A 26,480-nucleotide genomic window follows, 5' to 3' on the forward strand; every position below is an offset into this window, starting at 1 on the left:
CACCTAGTTTTTAGAGGAGGAAAATAGGGGAAAAAACCCGCTCTACCCCCGCCCCCCAGCGAGCCAGGTAAGCTACATTTGGACTATAAGACACAGCCCCATCTTCCTCCCTAATGGGGGGGGGGTGCGTCTTATAGTCCGAAAATGCGGTATATTTTTCGAGATAGTGTTTTCATTTTCTTTTTTAGATAAATATCCTGAAGAGGAATTGCTACATCATATGGTAGTTCTATTTTTAATTTTTTGAGGTATGTCTTTAATGTTTTCTGTAGTGGGGCTGCACCAATTTACATTCTCACCAGCAGTGCACATTATTTTCTCCACATTCTTTCCAACACTTGGTATTTCTAGTCATTTTTATAATAGCCATTCCAGCAAATGTGAGGCGATAGCTCTTTGTGGTTTTCATTTGCATTTCCCTGATGGTTAGTGATGTTGAACATCTTTTCATATGTCTACGTGCCATCTGTACATTCTCTTTGGAAAAATATCTATTCAGATCTTCTGCCCATTTTTTATGGATCGTTTGTTTTCTTGCTGTTGAGTTACATGAGTTCTGTATGTATTTTGGATTTTAGTCCCCTATCAGACACATGATTTGCAAATAGTTCCTCCCACTCAGTAGAGTTGCCTTTTTATGTTGATGGTTTTCCTTTACTGTACAGAAGCTTTTTAATTTGAGGTAGTCCAACTTGTTAATTTTGCTTTTGCTGCTTTTGCTTTGGTGTCAAATTAAAAAAAAAAAATCTCCAAGACCTAATGTCAAGGAGCTTACCACATGTTTTGTTTTAGGGATTTTATGGTTTCAGATCTTATGTTGACGTCTTTAATCCATTTTGAGTTAATTATTGTGTATAGTTTAAGATAGTGGTACAATTTCATTCTTTTGCACATGGCTGTGCAGTTTTTCCAGCATGCTGTTCTTGCCCATAGTATATTCTTGGCTCCTTTGTTGTAAATTAAGTGACCATTTATGTGTAGGTTTATTTCTGGGCTTTTTATTTTGTTTCATTGATCTGTGTGTCTCTTTTTAGGCCTATGTCATACTGTTTCTAATTACTGTAGATTTGTAATGCAGTTTGAAATAAGGGTATGAGATTCCTCCAGCTTCTTCTTCTTTTTTCTTTTTTTTTTTTGGCCAAGATTGCTTTGGCTATTCATAGTTTTATAGAAATTTTAGGATTGCTTTTTTAATTTTTGTGAAAAATGCCATTGGAATTTCAGTAAGGATTGCATAGAGTGGTATGCACTCCATGTTAATTCTTCCAGTTCATGAGCACAGAATATCTTTCCATTTATTTGTGTGTTTTTCAATTTCATTAGTATCTTACAGTTTTAAGTATGTAGGTCTTTTACCTCCTTGCTTAAGTTTATTTGTAGGTGGTTTATTCTTTTTATATAGAAACCCAACAGATTTTTGTGTATTGATTTTGTATTTTGCAACTTAACTCATTTATTAGTTCCAACAATTTTTAGGGTTTTCTGTTTATAGATGAGGTCTGTCTGGAAAGTATCCAGCCACACACTATGAAATCTAGAGACGTAATTGGAGAAGGTACAAGAAACAGTGTACATAGAACATTGACACTTCAGTCACCTTCAGAGTAGGCACCTTGGGACCTCATACAGTTTTCCCAGTCGCCATCAGCTGCCCCCTTGTATTTTCCCGAATCTCCTTGATGGTCTGAAATCTCTTCTCTTTCAAAGATGACTTTAGTTTTGGGAAAAGCCACAAGTCTCAGGGCACTGAATCGGGCTGTAGTGGGGCCAACTGTCCCGAGCGATTTGATGTTTCCCCAAAGAACTGCACGAGACATGATGCGTGACTAGATGCATTGTCCTGATGAAGCTGCCAATCACCCGTTGCCCATGGATGTGGCCCTCTGAATCATCTAAATAATTTTCATGGAGGAATGTTCAAGCCTAACGCAAAATTTGAGCAGATTCATTGCTCTACTTGCTCAGTCATTTTGAGTGCAATGGCCACACAAGTACACATGCTCACTCAGTGGTGTGTACCACCCCCACTGACTAGTACGGTGAAGTTGTCATTGTTCATGCATGCACATTCCAGTCCACTCTCCTTGTTACATCGATGTCGCACAAACTGTTCTTTTTATGTTAACAATGGCTGGACTTTTCCGAACAGACCTCAAATGTCATATGCAAATAGTGACTGTTTTACTTCTTTGTTTTTAGTTTGGAAGCTTTTTATTTCTTTTTCTTGCCTAACTACTGTGACTAGGACTTCCAGTGCTATGTTAAATAAAAATGGTGAGAGTATGTACCCTTATCTTGTTTCTGATCGTAGAGGAAAATCTTTTCAGCTTCTTACCATTGAGTATGATGCTAGCTTGTTACATATGTTCTCTCTGTACTCACTTTGTTGAGATCTTTACCATAAATGGGTGTTGAATTTTGTCTTAACACTTTTGATGATTATGTGATTTTTATCCTTCATTTTGTTAGTGTGGTGTATCATATTGATTGATTTGAGGATATTGAACCGTCCTTGCATCTCCAGGATAAATCCCATTAGATTGTGGTGTATTATCCTTTTAATGTATTACTGATTTTGGTTTGCTAATACTTTTTTGAGAATTTTTGCACCTATATTCATCAATGATATTGACCTGAAATTTTCTTTTTTTATGGCACCCTTGTCTAGTTTTGGTATCAGGGTAATATTAGCCTCATAAAATGAGTTTGGAAGGGTTTCCTCTTCTATATTTTGGAAGAGTTTGAGAAGGATTAGTATTATTATTTGAAAATTTGGTTAATGAAGCTGTCTGGTCCTGGACTTTTGTTTACTGGGAGGTTTTTTATTACTGATTCAATATCCTTACTAGTAACTCGTCTGTTTAGATTTTCTATATCATCATATTTCATTTTCGATAGGTTGAATGTTTCTGGGAATTTATCCATTTCTTCTAGGTTCACTTTGTTGGCATTTTTTAAGAAAAGATTTATGTACTTATAGTAAGAGAGGAAGGGAAGGAAAAAGTGAGGGAAAGAAACACCAATCAGTTGCCTCTGACACACCTGCAAGTGGGGATCTGGCCCACAACCCAGGCATGTGCTCTGACTGGGAATCAAACTTGCAGTCTTTCTGTTTGCAGGCCAGCACTCAGTCCACTGAGCCACAGCAGCCAAGGAGGCATATGATTTTTTCATAGTAGTCTCTTAGGATCCTTTATATAACTTTATATCAGTTATAATATTTCCTCTTTTATTTCTGATTTTATTTATTTGAATTCTCTTTTTTCTTGGTGAGTGTAGCTAAGGGTTTGTCCATTTTGTTTATATTTTCTAAGAACTGGATTTGAGTTTCATTATCTTTAGTTTGATTACAGTGCCTGACGTATAATAGCTACTCTAAAATTTTGTTAAATTTACTGACTTATTTTACAACTGACACTTCATGCACTGTAGGTATATGTATATACAGTATGTGTATATTTTTAAACATGTGTATTTTTAACTTTTTATTTTGACGTAATTATAGATTTATGAGAGTTTACAGAGAAATGTACAGGTACATTTCTGAATTCTTCCCAGCTTCCCCCAGTGTTAACATCTTTTACAACTGTAGTATAGTGTGAAAACAAAAAAATTGGCTTTGGTACAGTCTGTAGAGCTCGTTCAAATTTCATCAGTTACACATGCACTCGTGTGTGTGCGCGCGCGCGCAACTGTTTGCAATTTTATGTCATGTCTGGCCTTTCATAAGCACCCCCACAATCAAGAAACTTGATTATACCATCACAAGATTCCCTGGTGTTACTCCTTTATAGCCATACCTATTCACTCATCCCTAATCTTTGGCATCTACTAATCTGTTTTCCCCCCTCTATAATTATATTATTTCATGAATGTTACATAAATGTTCCATGCAGTAGGTATCTTCTTGAGATTTACTTCTTTCATTCAGCATAATTAATTTGAGGTTCATCCATTTTGTTGTATGTATCAGTAGTTCATTCTTTTTTATTGCGGAGTAGTATTACATTGTATGAATGTATGATAGTCTATTTAACCAGTCAATCATTGAATGACATTTAGGTAGTTTTCAGTTTTTGATTGTTGCACATAAGGTTTATATGAGCATTCATGTACACCTTCCTGCAGGAAAATGAGTTTATTTCTCTGGGATAATGCTTAAAAGTATATACAGTATATTTTGGTATGTGGGAAGTCAGAAATTCTAACTTTCATTAATACAAAGTAGCAAAATTTCTATTAGACATCAGGACAGAAAAGTAAATCAATAAATCCTGAAGATGAAAAATTCAAATGATGAATACTGTTATTGTCACACATTCATTTCTCTATACTTTTAATAATTTGAACATTCTTTTTCTGTCTCTAATAAAACTATAGCTGATGGGGAGAAAGAAGATCAGTTTAATGGAAGCCCTCCAAGACCACAGCCAAGGGGACCAAGAACTCCACCAGGACCCCCTCCACCTGATGATGATGAAGATGATCCCATGCCTTTGCCAGGTACAAATAAAATCAGTGCTAGTTTTCTTTTCTTTTCTTTTTTTTTAACACTCTTGATTAATAATGTTAATAGTGCTTTTTTCCTCCTCTAAGATTTTTTAAATTTATTTTTAGAGAGAGGGGAAGGGAGGAAGAAAAAGAGGGAGAGAAACATTGATTGATCTGTTGCCTTTGGCATACACCCTGACTAGGAACTGAACCTGCATCCCAGGCATGTGCCCTGACCAGGAATCGAACCAACAACTTTTTGCTTTCCAGGACAACATCCCAACCAACTGAGCCACATCAGTCAGGACTATATAGTGCTTTTTCATTAAAGAAAAAAAAATGCTACTAATCAAATCTTGATGAATGTTTCTCTCCCTTTCTTACTGTGCAGTATTTCCTGGTGTTTTTGATTAACTTATTTTTTTAAAAAATCAGTTAATTCATTTGAAGCTGTACCAACATTGCCTTGAAAATAAAGTGTTAATGTGCTATAGTGGTATATACAGAAAAGTACCAGTAAAAATAAGCACTATGTATTGGAAGAAATAAAAGTCTTCATAGTTACTTAGTAGGTAAAAAGTAAAGGACTAGTTTATGGTATATATAAAGTAACATACTTGATTAATTCTCACTATATAAAGTTTTGCAATGTATACTCTTTAATATTTTTTAAAAGCAACTTTAAAAAAAAATAGTATTGATAAGCTAAATCATGTATAATGTCATTAAGTAGTTGCAGTATCCAATCCTGCTGCTTCATGTTATTTAAACTATTCAAATAAACTGAGCCTTAAAGACCTAAATAGATGTTTCTCAAAAAAGGACTTACAGATGTTCAATAGACATGTGAAAAGATGCTCAGCATCACTAATTATCAGGAAAATGCAAATTAAAACCATAAGATACCACCTCAGACCTGTCAGAGGGCCTATCATCAGAAAATCTACAAACAAGTTTGTGGATGTGGAGAAAAGGGAACTCTCATGCACACTTGGTGTGAATATAAATTAGTGCAACTGCTATGCAAAATACTATGCAGATTTCTCAAAACATTAAAAATAGAGCTCTGCCCGGGTGGCTCAGTCAGTTGGAGCATCATCCTGTACACCAAAAAGTTGTGGGTTTGATTTCCAGTCAGGGTGTGTACGGGAGGCAGCCGATCGATGTTTTTCACATTGATGTTTCTCTTCCTCTCTCCCCCCTACCCTTCTTCTTTAAAATCAATAAACATATCCTTGGGTGAGGAGTGAAAATACATTTAAAAATAGAACTACCATGTAACTCAACAATTCTACTTCTGGGTATTTATCTGAAAAAATTCAAAACACTAATTTGAAAAGATGTATACACCCCTGTGCTTATTGCAGCATTATTTACAGTAGTCAAGATATGGAAGCAGTCTAGGTCTCCATTAATAGATAAATGGATAAAGAAGAGGTGGTACATATATACAATGGAATATTACTCAACGATAAAAAGAATGAAATCTTAACACTTGCAACAACATGGATGGGTCTAGAAGTATTATGCTAAGTGAAATAAGTCAGAGAAAGGCAAATATCCTGTGATTTTACTTATATGTGAAATCTAAAAAACAAAATAAATGCAGAAACAAAATAAACTTACAGATACAGAGAACAAATCGTTGCCAGAAGGGAGGGATTAGGTGGATGGGTGGAAACGGTGAAAGGAATGAAGATGTACAGATTGCCAGTTATAGAGATAGTCATAGGGATGTAAACTACAGCATTGGGAATGTAGTCAGTAGTATTGGAATAAATATTTATGGTATCAGATAGTTACTAGACTTATCAGGGTGATCACTTTGTAAAGTACCTAAATGTCCTAATTACTGTACACCTGAAACTAATAATAATATTGTATGTCAGTTGTAACTGACAAATTTAAAAAATAATCTGTGTAGTTAGAATTGAAAAAATAATCATTTTTTTCAGTGTCCGGTGACAAGGAAGAAGATGCTCCACATAGAGAAGATTACTTTGAGCCCATTTCTCCTGATCGGAATTCTGTTCCCCAAGAAGGTCAATATTCTGATGAAGGGGAAGTAGAAGAGGAACAGCAAGAAGAAGGAGAGGATGATGAGGATGATGTGGAAGTAGAGGAAGAAGAGGATGAGGATGAAGATGATCGCCATACAGTGGACAGTATTGCTGAAGAGGAAGAGGAAGATGAAGAGGAAGAAGGTGAAGAAGATGAAGAAGGTGAAGGTGCGTTATACTAGCTAGGACTTTTCAGTTTTAAGTTCCAGAAGCTAACTTGATGTACCTTTGAGCGGTGCAAATGAATTTATAACAAAGGCAGACTTTCAAGAAACCCCAGGGTTGGGATATAACTAGGCTTGACTAGAGATGGGATTTCCAACTTTTCTTTATGTTGCTACTTTATTTTCTGTCAACTAACTGTTCTTTCTCTATTCACCCCATAACTTTAATCTCTTCTTTTTAATCAATCAGCTTACCTGGCTGTGTCTCGGCTCCATTTCCAGTTTCTTGGGGGAGATACTCTGTTTGACTTGCTACAATATAATCTGCCCCTTGGTACCTTGTGTTTTGGTCAGGGAAGCAGGGTCATGCAGCAAATACATAGTGACTAGGAATATGGTGGGCTGTTTTCAGAGTAAGGAATGGTATTCTAAGCTGGGTGGAATTCCTAAAGATGTCTGCCATCTAGATATTTCAACAAAAAGCTACATTATTTTTTAGAAATTCAGTGGGGGAAGATCTCAGTTCAGATATATGTGACAGCATAATGCTAAAGACTACTTTAAGTAGGATTACTTTCTTTAGAAGCAAAAGTGAGAGATATTCAAGCTCTTTGACTCTTAATTTGTCCAAGAAATGGTATATAATATTTAAAGCATTTGTGCAAAACAACAGTTGGTCTGCTTTGGTTTATTCGATGTGAGTGAGGCTCATTTCAGTATTACAGAGACTTTAGGTTAAGTGATACTTTTTTAGTTCCCCTTATTCCCAGGTCATCAAGTCTTCCTTTTTAGATGTACTGTATTTGATCGTCAAGTACTAGTAGTTAGATTTCAGGCAGGCTGTTTTCTTAATCAGAGGACATTTTAGAGAAGATGAGAGAAGGAGGCTAGTTTATCTCTAATTTTATTTAGGTGAGGAAAAGATACCTGTAGCATAATTTAGTTGTAAAGCTGAACAGATATGATGGAAGACTTTGCTTATGAAATGTCTTCATAATTATTAGAAATAAATATTAGTAATTGGAGAAGAAGTTAATTTTGTTGAAGTCATTAATTCTTATTTTTTGCCATACTGTTAAACTGTTTTCTGATTAATCAGATATTTTACATTAAGCAAAAATGATATAATATTTAAATATTATTCAAACTAATTTTCAGGGGATGATGGTTATGAGCAAATTTCCAGTGATGAAGATGGAATTGCTGACTTGGAACGTGAAACATTTAAGTATCCAAACTTCGATGTTGAATACACTGCTGAAGACTTAGCTTCGGTTCCTCCTATGACGTATGATCCTTATGATAGGGAGCTTGTGCCGCTTTTATACTTCAGCTGTCCATACAAGACTACTTTTGAAATTGAAATCAGTAGAATGAAGGATCAAGGTCCAGATAAAGAAAATTCAGGGGCAATAGAAGCCTCAGTAAAATTAACTGAACTGTTAGATTTATATCAGGAAGACAGAGGTGCAAAATGGGTAACAGCTTTAGAAGAAATTCCAAGTTTAATAATAAAAGGATTAAGTTATTTGCAATTGAAAAACACAAAACAAGACTCCCTTGGCCAGTTGGTAGACTGGACCATGCAAGCTTTAAATTTACAGGTAGCCCTTCGCCAACCCATTGCCTTAAATGTCCGACAACTTAAAGCTGGGACCAAATTAGTGTCCTCCCTAGCAGAATGTGGAACTCAAGGAGTTGTGGGACTGCTACAAGCAGGAGTGATCAGTGGATTATTTGAGCTCCTCTTTGCTGATCATGTCTCATCTTCCCTTAAGTTAAACGCTTTTAAAGCTTTGGACAGTGTCATTAGTATGACAGAAGGAATGGAAGCCTTTTTAAGAGGTAGGCAGGGTGAAAAAAGTGGCTATCAGAAACTTCTGGAGCTCATACTTTTAGATCAGACTGTGAGGGTCGTCACTGCTGGTTCAGCTATCCTGCAGAAGTGCCATTTCTATGAAATCTTGTCAGAGATTAAAAGACTTGGTGACCATTTGGCAGAGAAGACTTCTTCTGTTCCTAACCATGGTGAACCTGATCATGACACAGATACTGGACTTGAAAGGACAAATCCAGAATATGAAAATGAGATAGAGACTTCAATGGATATGGATCTTTTGGACTCCTCAAATATAAGTGAAGGGGAAATAGAAAAGCTTATTAACCTCCTAGAAGAAGTTTTCCATTTAATGGAAACAGCACCTCATACGATGATCCAGCCTCCTGTGAAGTCTTTCCCAACAATGGCACGTATTACTGGACCTCCAGAGAGGGATGATCCATATCCTGTTCTCTTTAGGTAAGACTTTTTTTGTTTTGGGGAAGTTATTCACAAATGATTGGAGGCAATTTTATGTGATTGATTTTTTTTATGTCTGTAGATAATGTATATCTATCTAAGGATGCTTGATATTTCAAAATAGGTAGTTGTGAAACAGAAGTATGTTATTATGGATGAGCTATATCATGTGAGTATTTGAAGTAGTAATAGCAAGTTAAGTATAGTAATAATCAACAACAGTGCTTATATAAGCATGTCTATGAGCAAGAATAAACGAGAAATTGCTGAGTTGCTTCTAGGAAGGTGGTATAAGAGGATGGCATAGAATGGAGAGCTTTTCTGTGTGAACCTCTTTTTACCTTATCCCTCTAATATATTGTAAGTTAAACTTATATTTTACTAACTTAATTTTACAGTCCTGGTTAAACATATCTTTAAGGTTCAGTTAGCATTTGTTTCTGCCCTCTTAATTCGCTAGTTATCTGTTGATACAGTTTTGCCATTGTTAGTATCAGCACCTATAAGAGATTTTAAAATTTTCTTTTAATTTTTGAGACTTGTTTTGGCATTCTGTCTCTAAATAATTTTCTAACTAATGGAAAAATACTATTTTTATTACTTTATTTCTTATATCTGTGATTAAATTGGCCTTTACTTGGGGCATAATGTAGTAACAGAAAATAGGGTATTTGTTCACTCTAAAGTCTATACCTACCTGTTCCTATTTTTAGCTGAAACAGATCTGTCCCTAGTCTGAGTTCTTACAGAAGAGATGGTAATTGCTAGAGCAGTTACCTGGTAGGAGATGAAGTCCAGAGTACAAGTGTAGGGGTTTGGCTTTGAACAAGAGAAAGGAAACCTTGTGAGTGTACATACATAGGTACATTTATAGTATGGAGGTGGTGAAGGGGCTGAGGCACTTCTCTCTGAGCATTTTTAGTAAAGTAGGAGGTAAAGCTGTGCACTGAGGATGACAGGGTGGTGAGTGTAGGAAGGACGTGATATTTTGAAACAGTCACTGAGGGGAAACTAGTAATTAACTGCCTATTAAATCCTGCCCGCCCCCCCCCCCCCCCCCCCCCCCCCCCCCCCCGCCACAACTGGAGGATGTATGTTTGGGTATCACACTTTAGGAAATAAAGAGTCTGGAATACTGCCTTAAGGCATTTAGATTGTTTTTAGAATGTGGAAAGATCTTGAATATCTGATAAGATTGAAGTCGTGTTCTAAGATGATATGTTGCAAGATGTATCGCAATGGAAAAGAAATTGGAGTTATTAGGTAGATAAGCCAATCTGAAGATTCTAGGTAGTAGGTGTTGTGTTAAGTACTTGGCCTAATATAGTGGCACTTACAGGGAAAGGAAAGACAATATTACTGTGTTACTATTGAGAGAATTTGTAAAAAAGCAGTTACTAGGACTTGGCAACTGGACCTACTAGGTAAAAAAAAAAAAGCTAAAGACGTTTTAAGGTTGCTAGCTAGGGTAACTATGGAACTGTGGTTTTATTGACAGAAACTGGTAAATAGGAGGGAGAATGAATTTTGAAAGGAGACATATTGCATTTTGGAAGTGTTGGTTTGAAGTGATGGCAAGGCTCTAATGTTCTATGTTGTGGTCTCCAAGATCACCCCCGAGATTTGCTAGGAGGACTCACAGGACTTAGTGTTGTACTCACCACTATGATTTATTAAACAGCAAAAGGGTACAAATTGCAGTCAGCAAAGGAAGAGAGTACGTGGGGAGAAGCCTGGGGAACCAGATAAGCTTTCAGAGTCCTTTCCCAATGGAATCAAATAGGACCCCGTTAATTCCCCAGAAACAAATCGTGACAGCATGTGTGAAATGTTGCCTACTGAGGAAGCTTATTAGAATCTCAGCATCCAAGCTTATTATTGGGGGATAGCCACATAGACACCCAGTACATAACATATACCAGAATTCCAGACTCCCAAAAGGAAAGCTTATATTCAGTGTAAATTACATATTGTTTGCATAAACAGTTTAGGCACAAAGAGTATTCTTATCAGGTGGGCAGTGGGAACCCTCCCAAAATCTACGGTCCCAGATGCCAGCCAAGAGCCAAACTTACAAGCAGTCCTTTCCTAGAATAAACACTCTGGGGCCTCCCATGTTAACTGTTTTCTGAATAAGATGGTTAATGATGTTCTTAGAGCATAGTAATTAGGGAGTTTTGTATTTCTGAGAGTTCTTTTTGCCTTTATAGTTATAACTTACTAATGGTGTTTATTATCATGAAGTAGAAGCCTGAGTTTAAGCAGTAATATGAAGGGGACCCAAGAAAAACCAGAATGATCCTCTGGAGGGTGGGCCCCTTGTAGTAGAGGCTTCCCCAACTGGGTGAGTGTTCTAGGAACCCACCTATATCAGTGTACTGCCAGTTGGCATTGTTGTGAAAGGCTGCCTTTGGTTTCAGTGAAATTTTTTTGAAGATTCTTTCACCATGTTTACCCATTTCATGATGAATGATTTATGAGCACACTTGCCCATACCATGCTGAGTGTTCAGCAGTTTTTGACCAAAAATGTATGACCTCCTCCTATTCACCTGATCTCTTCCCAAGCAGTTTTGTGGTGACTTTTTTTGCTGCTGTTTCCTGGATGAAAAAAGTCCTGAAAGGGAAACATTTTGCTGATATGGAAGAGGTGAAACAAAAAATGGCAGAAAGCATCAAAACCGACAAGTTTAAAAACTCTTGAGCAGTGGGGAAAAAATCTCAATAGGTGTATTGCCTCAAATGGACAGGACTTTGAAGGTGACTGAAGTTTAAACATGTAAGAATAAATACACAATTTTTAATAAAAAAATTCCAGGGTTTTTAAAAAATTCCCCCCCTTGTATGATTGAAGAGACAATTTTATACTGTATGATTCTAACTGTATATAGCATTCTAGAAAAGGGAAAACTATGGAGACAGTAAAAAAAGATCAGTGATTGCTAGGGGTTGGGGGTCATGAAGGCATGAATAAGTGGAGTATAGAGTATTTTTAGGACAATGAAAAGACTTTGTATCAGTAGCAGTTTATCTGTTTTGAGGTGTTGAGTAAAGTTAGACTTTTTGTACCACTACTATGTATGCTAAAAAATGGTAAACTGGTCAGTAAAAATTGATAATTTGACATTTTTTTCTCTAGAGGTACTAATATAGATATGCTACCTATAGTAAATCTGAATATATTGTATATTTTTTATAGTATATGTCCTATGTTTTTCTAGATATCCCATGGGTAAATTAGGACTGTGGTAAAAAAGAAGCACTTGATAAATATCCTGTAAAGAAGGCCCAGAATTTAAAGTCAGGGTTTATCCTGGAAAGAGAAAACTTGTTGACAGTTATTTGTTCAACATCTGTTGAATGCTAGCTAGGAAAAAGCCTCACAGAGCTTTCATGTTTGTTTGGTGCAGTGAAGAGAAGACTTGCTACTCATGTTATGATTTTTTTCTCCTTAAGATTTTATTTGTCTTTAGAGAGAGGGGAAGGAAGGGAGAAAGAGAGGGAGAGAAACATAGATGTGTGCGAGAAACATAGATTGGTTTTCTCTCACACCCCCCCAACCAGGTATGTGCCCTGGGTGTGAATTGAACCAGTGACCTTTCTATTCTCAAGCTGAGTCCACTGAGCCATACCAGCCAAGGGCTCACATTATATTTTTAGTTAAAGCAGTATATGGCTGAGGATAAGGGTTATGGCTATTAAAATATTTACCTCTTCTGTCTAATGACTATTGAGTAAATGAAGAATGCTTTGTACTGAATATAAATCAATTTTTCTACAGGTATCTTCACAGTCACCACTTCTTGGAGTTGGTTACCTTGCTCCTGTCAATTCCAGTAACAAGTGCCCATCCTGGTGTACTGCAAGCCACAAAAGATGTCTTAAAGTTTCTTGCCCAGTCACAGAAAGGTCTTCTCTTTTTTATGTCAGAATATGAAGCAACAAATTTGTTGATCCGAGCTTTATGTCACCTTTATGATCAAGATGAAGAAGAAGGTCTGCAGTCTGATGGTGTTATTGATGATGCATTTGCCTTGTGGCTACAGGACTCAACACAGACATTGCAGTGTATTACAGAACTATTCAACCACTTTCAGCGTTGTACAGCCAGCGAAGAAACTGACCATTCAGATCTCTTGGGAACTCTTCATAATCTTTATTTGATTACTTTTAATCCTGTGGGAAGATCAGCTGTTGGCCATGTTTTCAGTCTTGAGAAAAATCTCCAAAGTCTTATTACTCTAATGGAGTACTATTCCAAAGAAGCCTTAGGGTAAGTTCCTACTTACTCATTAAATTTTCTGTTATATTGGAAAACTGTATCATTAATGGGCAAGTTGTTTAGAAGGTGTTGCTTGACATTAGAAGCTATGATTACTTTTTTTCATGACACATAACTTACTGATTTAAGGATTAGAATAACAGAAATCTAAAAAATAGAAAATATGGCTGTGAAGCAATGAAATGGCTCTTTTATCAGCTTCTTCGTGGTTCCCCATGATGCTGACAAAGACTGATTTGCTAATTTGTGTGGAGGGGAACCCTAAGGCACAGAAATATATATCTTAAGAGTAATGAGGTCTATCTTGCTGTCTTCCGCCCTCTGAACTATTCATGGTGCTCTGGTTTCGGAAGTACTTTGGGTGGGAGTAATTGAGAATAATAATCGTTTCAAAGGCCTGTCTAGCGGGGCAAAAGGTTTTACACATGAACAGAGAAACATAACATACTATTCCTGGCTCGTGTCACACAAAGCAGTGGCATCCAGGTAACTGGCCTCATAGTGAGGTCTTGATATGATTTCTTGAGTGATGGGTCTTTTAGTGAAAAGCAGACATTGGTTTCTATGTCAAGCTGTATCTTACCAGTTCTGTAGTGGAATCCTGAATAATGATGGTAGTAGATTGATTTATCATATTTGTTCCTATTTATCCAGAGTGGACAAACATTTTAAAGGAGACCAATGAAGTATATACTTCCTTATCTTTTATTGCTAATGAAGTATATTTGTTAATTGATCTTAATAGAATTTCACTTTTCATTGTGGTGCATGCGCTTTGTACATGTACATGTACTTTTAAGTAGTGGTTTTAGGTGAATTGAGGTGAAATTTAAAATCTGATTTGTTGTCTGTAGGAAATTACTCAGGTTTCACTGTGAAATTCCTTGGTCTCTTTAAAACCAAGTAGAAAAAAAATACTTAAAATTGTTCCAGAAAAATTGTTTTTGTACCAGAAACTTAAAGTCTTACTTTGTTTCAGTGATTCCAAGTCCAAGAAGTCAGTAGCTTATAATTACGCATGCATACTTATTTTGGTGGTGGTTCAGTCTTCTAGTGACGTCCAAATGCTGGAACATCATGCAGCATCTCTCTTGAAGCTTTGTAAAGCAGATGAAAATAATGCTAAATTGCAAGGTATGGAACTTGAGTTATTTTAAGCATTTATGATATGAGAAGGAAAAAGCCTTTGAATGTCTGTAACTAATGCTTTATTATATTTTGGTAATATACTTAGTAATACTATTTTTAACTCCCTGAAAGTACCTTTTATGAAGGTGTTTTATATGATATTCTTAAAAAGACTTTTAGGAAATTGGTGAAAATACCTTTTTCTGGAAATTGTGGAAATTGGTGGATAGTTGAAGTTCTTAATCAAAATGGAAGTAGTTTAAAGATGAACTCAAAAGTTCAGTTTTGTGTGTAGTTGGCATGTGTGTGTTTTTTCTATATATGTATTTCTAAGTATAACTCTGCTGCAAGTACAACTTAGCCACAACTTTGCCATTTGTGGTTAATTAACACATGTGTGTTTCTTAAAAGTATAGAATAATGAATATGAACATTATACTCTATAAAGTATATAAATATGTGGAATGAAGTTGATGGCAAGCCTTATGAGGGCGGTCTTGAGAAGTTTAAGGTATCTAATTACAGTTTTTTATTTTATTTTGGTTCCTGGCTTGCTGACCTTACCAAGTAGAAAATTTGGTAACATTGAGTAAATAGTATAAATAGTATGTGGTTTTTTTTCTTTTTATTCCTAAATTTTATATGTGATACCACCAATGAAAGTTGGGTAGTAAACTCAGCATCCAATCTGGAAATAGATTTTTTTGCCCTGAAGTACGCCTTTATAGAAGGAGGGCACACAGCATCTCCAACAAAAGTATTATTAATGCTTTGCTACTTATTCAGGATGATGGGCACACTTGTATTGGTTTTATTATTATGCCTTATATTTTCCATTTGAGCAACATACTCTATGTATTTGAAAGAGTTCATTTTAAAAGGCATAGGAAAAATATTCAGATGTACACAGTTATAGTCCTTATGGAGGAGTGTAGAATCAAGGAAGACATGACTGTTTTTAGTTTTCCTTTAGTCATTCCTGTAAAATGTCTGGAATTGGTATTTTCCTTTTCATATTAGAAGGCTTTTTTAGCCCTGGCTGGTGTGGCTCAGTTGACTGAGTGCTGGCCTGGGAACCAAAGCGTCGCCAGTTTGATTCCCAGTCCAGGCACATGCCTGCGTTGCAGGCCAGGTCACCAGTAGCTTGAGAGGCAACCAAACATTGATGTTTCTTTCCCTCTCTTTCTCCCTCCCTTCCCTTCTCTCTAAAAATAAATAAAATCTTCAAAAAAGAAGGCTTTTGTAAAAATATACTTGGTGATAGGTATAAGTATTGGCCATAGCTTGTATGAGAATTTTGAGTTCAGTTGTAAATGGTATATTTCATTTGTGTTTGTTTTATAAACAAAGTTTGCTGTTACTATTTTGGGGTGATAGTATACTTTTAATTTTATAAAGGCAGATTAGGAAAATGACAGAATTTAAAATTCATGTTAATGGAAAAGGCACTCAGTCAATGTCTCCCCACAGGTTTGATCCTGTTAGAAATTAATACATTTTATGCATGCTTTGTTAGAGTTGGGAGGCAGCAACAGCATTAAGTGAATAACCTCTATTACTAGTTTAGAAGCAGTTTTATTAAAAAGTTTTTTAATATTGCAAAAAACATTTAATTATATTGTCTTGTTTGAGCATGTATATGTTCAACTTTTCAGAAATCAAATACTAAGAGTGGTCACTTCTTATTTCTAAGTCAATATAGTAGGGCATTTATATTTTATTTCATTTTAATTTTCTTTGTGGGGCCTGGATGTGTTGCTGCCACAGAGTGATTAGTGGAGCCAGCACTGTTTTTTTTTTTGTAAACCAATTTTTAATTGTGTGTTTTTCCATTACTGTTTATCCCCCTTATGCCCTCTTCCATCTCCTCCCCCCGCAACCACCACACTGAGTCAGTGTCCATGAGTCCTTTTTCTTTTTTGCTGGATTCCTCCACCTTCACCCTAGCCACCCCCCCTGCCCAGAGCTGTCAGCCTGCTCTCTATCTATGAGTCTCTATTTTGCCTGTTCAGTTTGTTCATTAGATTCCACATATAAGTGAAATCATATGGTACTTGTCTTTCTTATATTTCATTTTAAAGTTTAAGGACTTAGACATAAGTTCATACCTATGTGAAATTTAGATTACTGAAATCAATTTGTTATCTGATAATGTTTTTCTTTGGAAAAGAGTACCTTTATTTCATTTGTTATAAAGGCCTTTATTTTAAAATATTATAAATTACTCTTTTTGTTTTTAAGAACTTGGCAAGTGGCTTGAACCTCTGAAAAACCTTAGGTTTGAAATTAACTGCATCCCAAACCTAATTGAATATGTTAAACAGGTAAGTAAAAGGAAAGTGCCTGATTTTATGTAGTGTATGGTAGTATATAGTAATAGTACTTGTGTAGATGCAGTAATTGTTAAGTGTATTGCTTGATTTCCTAGACTTTGTGAGTACAGATTGGTATATGAATGTAGGTGGTGGGTTTGTGATTGTGTATATACATGAATGGACATGCACACAACCCCATGTTTTCTGCTTTCCAATACCAGATTTTGTCCTGTTTTTTCTCTCAAATCAGAGTAATGTCACCTACCATTTTAATGACAGTTACACAAGTTTTAAAATTAAATGCTATGAGAATGTAATATACAATTGTTTTCAGTTAAACTTTAGTGAAAAAGAATTTTCTACAAAAGTTTTAGGTGAAAATTGATGGAGGCAAGTCCAGATAATTGCAGTGGGGGCTAGTTCTATTTTTGTTAATTTGAGATAGTCAAATCTGCCATCGAAATAATTCATAGAAGGTGAAAAATCATAAAATTCATAATATTACAGTTGAAAAATTTATATACAATTCAAGTAATTCATAATGAAAAATTCATTAAATCATTGTGTTGTTAACCCTGGCTGATGTGGCTTAGTTGATTGGAGTGCTGTCCTGTAAACCAAAATGTTGGAGTTTCGATTCCTGATCAAGGCACATAGGTTGTGGGTTCAACCCCCAGTCAGGGCACGTTTGAGAGGCAGCTAATCAGTGTTTCTTTCTCACATCGATGTTTCTTTCTGTCTTTTCCTCTCTCTCTAAAATCAATAAACATATTTTAAAAATAAAAAAAATCATTGCATTGTTAGCTTTAGAAGTTTAAAGATTTTTCTTTCCTTCTTAGTTAATACAGTATGTATACATACACATTGGGGGCTAAAAATGCTCATAGATGCATAAAAAGTTTTATGCTAGAGGGGCAGAATGGACCTTAAGTGATCTTTCATTTAACAGATGAACTGTGTATGTGTGTGTGAGTGTTGATAAACCATCTTGGTCTTGGAATTGAAATGTCTGTAGTATATTGTCTAATCTGTTACTCTTCTCACCCAGCAACAAAGTACCATTTGGGTTTATCTGCTTCAGAGTTTTCTTTACTGACTTGTCTGCCCTTATCTCATCTTTTTATTCTATCTCTCCTGAGAGTACTTTTACCTCCCATGGTACCATCATATTCTTTGTTCCTTACTCTGTGCCTCAGATAACCATCTATAGCTTTTAATTATATTCAGTCTTTAATTTAGCAGAAATACAGTAATGTCCTGTAAATGTAGATGGTCATGTGTTTAGTATACTTGTGCATGGTCAGGAGACTATATAAGGTATCCAATAAATATCAGATGGCCCAGTTTTAAAAAGGTTTAGTTCTAGAAATTAGAATTCCATGCTGTAATTAAAAGATTTTTTATTATTATATAAATTTTTATCCCATTAATTATTATTATTATAAGTGACTCTCATTCCAAGGTATATTAAAAACAGTCGACCTAAGACTGAAACTTCACCCAGTGGCTTCCTGCTACCTTATGTAATTAGTGGAATTATTGAAAGTCAACAAGGAAGAAATTAGAGGAAATGATAACCTAAGGTCCAAAAATATGAGGGAAAGGAATTAGTTTATTTTTAAGTTTCTTCTCTGAGGTTTAAAAGTTGAAATAGTATGATTTTAAAATGTTCTAAGTTTTTTAAAACCATCTATATGCTGCTCTGTGGAAATGACAAAAAAAAAAAGAAATTTAAGCATAACTATTTATTGCCAGGAAACATAGATTTGGGCAAGTGCTAGGACATAGGGAACTTTTTTTTTTTTCCTCTAACCATGCCCCAACTGACCATCAAAACTAGACTCTGTGGTATCTGCATTATTAAAAAATATGTTATGTAGTTCTAAAACATTTCCTTTTGCTTCTTCATTTTTGAAAGAGGTTTATTACCTCTAGGGCTTTGTAAAATCAGAGTCATTGATTTATTGTTGGGAGAGAGTGTGTATAGAAAGAGTACACAAAAATGAGCTGTTTAAAAATTTTAATAGATTATCATACATTTCTTTATGTTACCTTTGTTTAGTACTTTTCAATATACTTTGCAATTATTCATTTTATTTACATAATATCATATGGTAAAACATGCCAAAGATCAAATAACCTTTATAAACCTTATGAGCCTCTTAAATTTAGTTAAGAAATTTTAAATGATGTACTGGTAAGTACTTAACTTGAAACTCGTATTTTTAACTAATGTCCTCTTGGGAATTGTCTCTTGATATGGTAGGTACCAAGAAATTAAATTTTTTGTTTATTTTTCTTTTTAAAGAATATCGATAACTTGATGACTCCAGAAGGAGTTGGCCTTACCACTGCCTTGCGTGTTCTCTGTAATGTGGCATGCCCACCACCCCCGGTTGAAGGTAATGTGGATACTGTACTTTTAAAACTATCATTTTTAAGCCTAGTATGAATATCATTTCTTAAATAAAATATTCAAACATCTTAACTAATTATTAACATACAAGTAATTAGTTTTTCTTTTCCTCTTATCCTATATAAAGGTCAACAGAAAGACCTCAAATGGAATCTTGCTGTTATTCAGCTTTTTTCTGCTGAAGGAATGGACACCTTTATTCGGGTTCTGCAAAAATTGAACAGTATTTTGACTCAGCCTTGGAGGCTCCATGTCAACATGGGGACTACACTTCACAGAGTTACTACTATTTCAATGGCTCGCTGCACACTCACTCTTCTTAAAACCATGTTAACGGAACTCCTGAGAGGTGGCTCCTTTGAGTTTAAGGATATGCGTGTTCCTTCAGCACTTGTGACTTTACACATGCTCCTGTGCTCTATCCCCCTCTCAGGTCGTTTGGATAGTGATGAACAGAAAATTCAGAACGATATCATTGATATCTTGCTGACTTTTACACAAGGAGTTAATGAAAAACTCACAATCTCAGAAGAGACTCTGGCCAATAATACTTGGTCTTTAATGTTAAAAGAAGTACTTTCTTCAATCTTGAAGGTTCCTGAAGGATTTTTTTCTGGACTCATACTCCTTTCAGAGCTGCTGCCTCTACCATTGCCCATGCAAACAACTCAGGTATCACTTCCATATAACATGAATCTTATAAATGACTGTAGTAACACTTTTTTAAAAGCCAGTGGTTTTGTTAAAACAAAAACAACCCTCATCCCCTTCCCCTAAAAAAGACATAAAGTAACTGGATGAGGGTGAGATAAAACTGATGCAAGTTGGTCATTAAGGAAATATGGGGTAATATTTAAAATACATTTTTGTTAATGTGAATTTTATTATGCTGTTATGTATACTTGTACTTTTGTTATTTTTAAATCCTTTTTTTCCTCCTTTATCATGTGTTAGAATTTGTCATTAACTAGGTTGCTTCACCAATGGACTCTGCTCTACTGACTGCTAACCTGAGAACAATACTTTTTAGTTGCATTGAATTCAAGCAAATGTTTAATTGTATAATAGATGTTTTAAGCATCTTAAATGTTTTCAGCATGTAGTAAAGATGTTCTTTTCATAACAATTCTTCCTGAACAGTTTTTGTGACTATAAATAAATATTTCAAAATCTACGAACACATACATTATACTTTTTTAACAGGTTATTGAGCCACATGATATATCAGTGGCACTCAACACCCGAAAATTGTGGAGCATGCACCTTCATGTTCACGCAAAGTTGCTCCAAGAAATAGTTCGCTCTTTCTCTGGCACAACCTGCCAGCCCATTCAACATATGTTACGACGTATTTGTGTTCAGTTATGTGACCTTGCCTCACCAACTGCACTTCTGATTATGAGAACTGTGTTGGATTTGATTGTAGAAGACTTGCAAAGGTATTTTCTTCTTTTTTTTTTTTTTAAATCCTCACCCGAGGATATGTTTATTGATTTTAGAGAGAGAGGAAGGGAGAGAGAACAACATCGATTGGTTGCCTCTTGTATGTGCCCTGACTGGGGACTGAACCTGCAACATAGGTATATGTCCTGACCTGGGGTTGAACCCACAACCTTTTTGGTGTATGGGCCAACGTTCGAACCAACTGAGGCACCCTGCTAGGGTGGTATTTTCATTTTGCATAAAATTTTTTTTTAAGTTATTCTTGACACAGACACATTTTTTTCACTTAGAATTTGTAAACCAGAGTTTAGAAAGCTCAGGTAAGATACATACATACAAATATACACATACACATATGCATATACACACACCTATACATGTATTAGTGTAGATTATTTTTAATCAGAAAATTTTATTTCATTATTTCATGTGCAAATTACCTTGGAGGTCTTGATTTTGTGTATTTGAAAGATGAACCATAAAGTAGTTTGATTTGAGAAAATATATTTTTGAAAACCCAAATTTATAAAATTATATAGTAATTGTAAAATTCCAGAAAAGTTGTCATACCCAAGAAATGAAGTGTTTTATACAAGATTGTTCTGAATTGATATGTGTTGAAAAATAAATATTAGTTAAATAATGTCTTAAAATCAAGAACTTTGTTTTCTAAATGTATTGATTTTATTTCAGCACTTCAGAAGATAAAGAAAAACAGTATACTAGCCAAACCACCAGGTTGCTTGCTCTTCTTGATGCTCTGGCTTCACACAAAGCTTGTAAATTAGCTATTTTGCATCTAATTAATGGAACTATTAAAGGTGATGAAAAATATGCAGAGATATTTCAGGATCTGTTAGCTTTGGTGCGGTCTCCTGGAGACAGTGTTATTCGCCAACAGTGTGTTGAATATATCACATCCATTTTGCAGTCTCTCTGTGATCAGGTATTTACAGTTACTTTGTAAATTCTGTGTGTGCGTGTACGTATGCGTGTGAGTGTGTGTCTGAAAGCTGTTGATGTAACTCTTAGCTGTGAACAAGGATATCTCACCTGTTGCTTCTGCTGTTGTTTAGGGAGATGAATTTGACTAGGAACCAACAATAAAATGGTTTAGTGCTTCAAAGCTTCTTTTGGGTTTGTATTTCACAGGTTTTATTGAAGAACTCTCCTTTTTTTTATGAGATTGCATCCTTGGATAGTTGCTTTATGTGCCACAGTATTATTAGTTTCAGGTGTACAACACAGTGATGAGACATTTATAAAACTTAGAAAGTGATCATCCTGTTAAGTCTAAAGCCATACATAGTTATTTCAATATTATTGGCTATATACCTTAAGCTATACTTTATATCCCATGACTATTATTATAACTGGCAATTTGTACATCTTAATTCCTTCCCCTTTTTCACCCATTCCCCAAACTCCCCCTTCCATCCAGCATCCATCAGAATGTTTTCTGTATATGATGAGTTTGTTTCTGTCTTGTTTGTTCCTTTATTTTTTTGATTCCACGTATAAGTGAAATCGTAGAGTATTTGTCTCTCTGACTGACTTATGTCACTTAGGATTTTACCCTCTAGGTCCCATCTATGTTGTTACAAACACCTTCAAGGTTTTATTTTTTATGACTCAGAAATATTCTGTTAGGATGGTTTTTGAAGGCATCACAGGCTACTACAGTTTCAGTGTTTTTCAGACTACAGTATTTGTAGCTGCTAACAGTAGTAGTATTTCTTCCTGCTGTCTTTGTTATTGACTTCCAGTTTATAGTTCCATGATTTAGTGAGAATTGTTTTAACTTCGGAAGCCTATTGTGATTGGTATCTTTGGAGAGTTTTATGCCTAATCACATCCTAGCTTATCAAAATGCCTCTGCTCTCTAATCATCAGGTGTGATTGTTTTTTCAGGCAGAACATTTTTAACAGGTTCCCATGTTGGGAGATTATCTTCTAGCTAACAAAAATTCAGTTTGTATGACTTGTTTTCACAAAAAGAGGACCTGGTGGAAAGTAGTTTTGGAATTGGTAGAAAGGATATCTTAAGTTCATATATGTCAAAATGTCCATTTGACTGGTGTTTGTTATATAATCCACATTAGCTTTTATGACTGCTGAAGAATACTGTAGCACCCAGCTGCTTTGATCACATAGACATTCTTGGCCTCAGTTATTACCTTTCCCTTCTGATTCTAGTTTTATAGTTTTAACCTAAGTTGAATACTGGTTTGCAATGTATTGAAGTTATTAAAGGCAATGAAACGTACCTAAAAATGTTCCTGTAAAATACAGTTCTATAAAAAGACTAGTGGGAATTTGTAGTTTTTGTTGGCTAAACTTGCTTAATATTGAAAAACTTGAATTTTAAACATATATAAAAGTAAGAGGAAGATATTTAGTTGGAAGGTTGTGTTCAAGTGTTTATTCTGTCCATCCCTTTTTGTGATGTTTTAAAATCAAATATAGATATATTTATTAGAATTTATTTCTCTGAATGGTTTTAAAATAAATTTTAAAATATTCAAATGAATGAGTAATACAGTGATCTAAAATGTTTTAATACCAAAAGTACTTTCAGTGATCTAAAATGTTTTAATACCAAAAGTACTTTAAGTTAACCAGTTGAGATTACAAACTATTGTCAGTGCAATACAGAAGGAAAAATTTTTAAGAGATGTTCTTTTAAAAATAAAAATATTGTAAAATATTTAGTCTTAATTTCTTTAGGTGTGTATTCTTGTATTAACTTTTACAAGAGGGCAGTATGACTCCTTTGTTCTTAATGTGTTTGAATGTATGTTTAGGATGGGCGTGTAACTATTTTCATGTGATAATTACTAAGTATTAAATTCTGTGTGTTTCTGAAATAAAAATGCTAAGTGATGATGATAATCATTTTTAAAAATTATTTTTTCCTATTCCCTTTCTTCCTCACAGGACATTGCACTTATTTTGCCAAACTCTTCTGAAGGCTCCACTTCTGAAGTAGAGCAGCTCTCCAATTCTCTACCAAACAAAGAATTGATGACCTCAATCTGTGACTGTCTACTGGCCATGCTAGCTAACTCTGAGAGCAGCTACAACTGTTTACTCACATGTGTCAGAACAATGATGTTTCTTGCAGAGCATGATTATGGATTATTTCATTTAAAAAGGTAATGTTTTATCATATTTAATATACTCAGGTTTAATTTTTCACTCTATTACCCCCATATTAACTAATTCATAGCTATTGTAGAAGGCTGAAGGTGTGAGGAGAAATTTTATATTAATGGAAATGATTCATTAGCAGTACAGTGTGCTAATAATGAAATCTTCAGGATTAAAAATATAAATTGAATAGAGAGACAAATTAATATGGGCGTCTTATAGTATTTAAGGAAATCTTACTGTTTCAGGGATGTTAATTCATGCTTTAAGATAATTTGTTTTGTTGATATGTTCTCTTTAGTCCTTTAAAGGTGATGATAGTGTTATATTATGGACCCTAAAGTTAAAAGTGCTGATTCTGTTTTTTATTTTCTAGAGGAATGGCTGAGGTGAAATTAATTTGAAATGATGTTGAACGTAAACCTCATGCTGCTTAGTCTCTCAAATGTAATTGCTCTGTCCATGCCTTCACTTTTTCTTCATGCTGGCTATTACATAGATTTTCTTGGGAATTTGTAGATGTTAAGATTACGAGATAGAAAGGAGGAAACATGTATGTGCTTCTTATTAATTCTTGTAACATTGGTTCAAAAGTTAAGTTCCAGTACTGTTTGATGCTGGCTCTTACCTTCTCCACCTCTTTGTCCTGATAAACCTGTCTCCTCTCCTCTATTTTATTAGTTGGTGACACCTTTAGAACATCCAAGTTTTTATTCCTACCCTCCTCATTTCTTAGTTTCTCACCAAAATCTTAAACTTTACTTCTTGATTGTCCTTTTCCCTGTTGGATATTTACTCCATATCCTTTAAAACTCACCTTATTAAATACAATCTTTATCAGCAAAAAAAAATTAAATTAAAAAAAAATAAATAAAACTCACCTTATACACTATACTTCCAAGAAAGTCAAAAAACTTTTCCTGATCCGTCCATTACTGGCTGGCTTAGGTGCTCTCACAGATACCCTTTGCATACCTCTGCCATAATATTATTGCATGTGATGTTTTGGCTCTGCTTGATTCACGTTTCTAGTCCTTTTTTTAATCTGTAATTTTTTCCTAAGTTATCTTAACCTTTTCTCTTTTCTCCCTTTGGCTCTGGTCTTTATGCTAAGTTCCAAGTAACCCATATATCTGTTTGACATCTCTACTTGGCTATTCAAATGGGCTTCTCAAACTGGACAGATCTAATGCAGAGCTCTTAAATGTGCTTGCTTCAAACATGTTTCTGGCTTGCTCATGCCAGTAAATGTTATCACCATCCACCCAAGTATACTATCAAAACTTAAAGATTCTTGAGTCTTCTCTTTTCCTCACTCTTTACATGCAGTCCATCAGTAAGCCCAGTGGATTATACCCACAGAATACATCCTGAATCTGATCACTTTTTCCACCTTCATAGCTACCACTCTTGTCCAGTGTTCACTGTCAGTTCTTGCATGAGCCATTGGAATAGCCTCCAATCTGTTCTCCTTGCTGCCACTGTCGTCCCCCTAACATCCATTTTCTCAGCGCTCAGGCTGAGCTTTTAAACTTAAAACAGATACATGTCATTCTTTTGCATAAATTCTTCTGATGGTGTCCAGTTGCACTGCAAATAAAACCTAACCTCTATACTGATCTTTTAGACCCTATACAGTTTGGTCCTTGCTCATTTCTTTGTCTTATCTCATAACTGTTTTATCCTTTGTTTTGCTCCCTGTCAAGCTAATTTCTCTCTGCAGACTTTTTCCCCCCTAAAATGTTTTTCCACTAGATCTTTCTAGACTTTACTTCCTCACTTTGATCAGCCATCTATATAAATATATTTTCTGTCTAAATACCTGTCTAAAATAGCCTATCCTTTGCATCCCCATTTCTCCCCATTTCTTATGCCTTTTAATATTTTTCACTGCATTTATACTGTTTGATATTACATAGATTTATTGCTTATTTGTTTGTCTCGCTCACTAGAATACAGCATACACGAGGACAGGGATTGTGTCTTCTTGACTATAACGTTCCCATCACCTAGAAACCTGATACATGGTAGGCACTATGAAGGAATAAAAATGAATACTAGATCTCTTGGTCCACAAATATTTATTGAATGCATTCTCTGGACCAGACAATTTTCTAGGTGCTGGGATTCAGTTAAAAGAACTGCTTGCTTTCTTGGTGCTTTCATTCTACTAGAGGTAGACAGGCAGTAAACACATAAGTAATATACATACTATGTTACAGAAAAACATAAAGTACAACAGTGGGATAGTGAGTGTTAGAGTGAAGGTGCAAGTTGTAGTTTGAAATAAGGGGAGGTGATTAGGGAAGTCCACACTGAGAAGGTGACCGTTGAAGAAAGACCATGACCTAAAGGAAGTGGGGAGTAAAACATTAATACCCTGGCAGAGAACAATTGGAGATGGCATGCCTAACATGTCTGAGAAATAGCTGTGAGGTCACAGTGGCTGCCCTTCCAGTGCATAAGCAAGGAGAAAAATGAGAAGGCACAGGGTCAGAGAAGTAATGGGAGGATAAAGGGGGAGGAAGATTATCGAGGGCCTTGAGGGCTTATAAGGGCCACTGAAAAGTTTTGAGCAGAGATGTAGCATGATTTGGCTTTTATTTGTTCCTTTTATAAGCAAGTCTCTAGGTACTTTTGCAAAAAATCCTTAGAACAACCCTGAGGCAGGTCCTACTTAAAAAAATTTTTCGAGATAATTTTACACTTTCACGAGAATTGCATAAACAGTAG

At 35.3% G+C, this 26,480-nt stretch overlaps 1 protein-coding gene across 2 annotated transcripts in view; it reads left to right on the plus strand.

The window, feature by feature from the left end:
* The window catches only part of VIRMA (vir like m6A methyltransferase associated), a 57,423-nt gene that overhangs the window by 20,230 nt on the left and 10,713 nt on the right, over positions 1–26,480 (plus strand). For both annotated transcript variants that reach the window (XM_024572109.3, XM_024572110.3), the window contains exons 6-16: positions 4,381–4,503; positions 6,447–6,719; positions 7,874–9,014; positions 12,795–13,286; positions 14,275–14,429; positions 16,665–16,747; positions 19,047–19,140; positions 19,282–19,826; positions 20,358–20,593; positions 21,291–21,543; positions 23,535–23,752. In XM_024572109.3, coding sequence (XP_024427877.1) covers positions 4,381–4,503; positions 6,447–6,719; positions 7,874–9,014; positions 12,795–13,286; positions 14,275–14,429; positions 16,665–16,747; positions 19,047–19,140; positions 19,282–19,826; positions 20,358–20,593; positions 21,291–21,543; positions 23,535–23,752 — 3,613 coding nt within the window. The remainder of the gene's footprint in view (positions 1–4,380; positions 4,504–6,446; positions 6,720–7,873; positions 9,015–12,794; positions 13,287–14,274; positions 14,430–16,664; positions 16,748–19,046; positions 19,141–19,281; positions 19,827–20,357; positions 20,594–21,290; positions 21,544–23,534; positions 23,753–26,480) is intronic.

Source organism: Desmodus rotundus, chromosome 8 (genome assembly GCF_022682495.2).
Source record: "Desmodus rotundus isolate HL8 chromosome 8, HLdesRot8A.1, whole genome shotgun sequence".
Classification (NCBI taxonomy): Eukaryota; Metazoa; Chordata; class Mammalia; order Chiroptera; family Phyllostomidae; genus Desmodus; species Desmodus rotundus.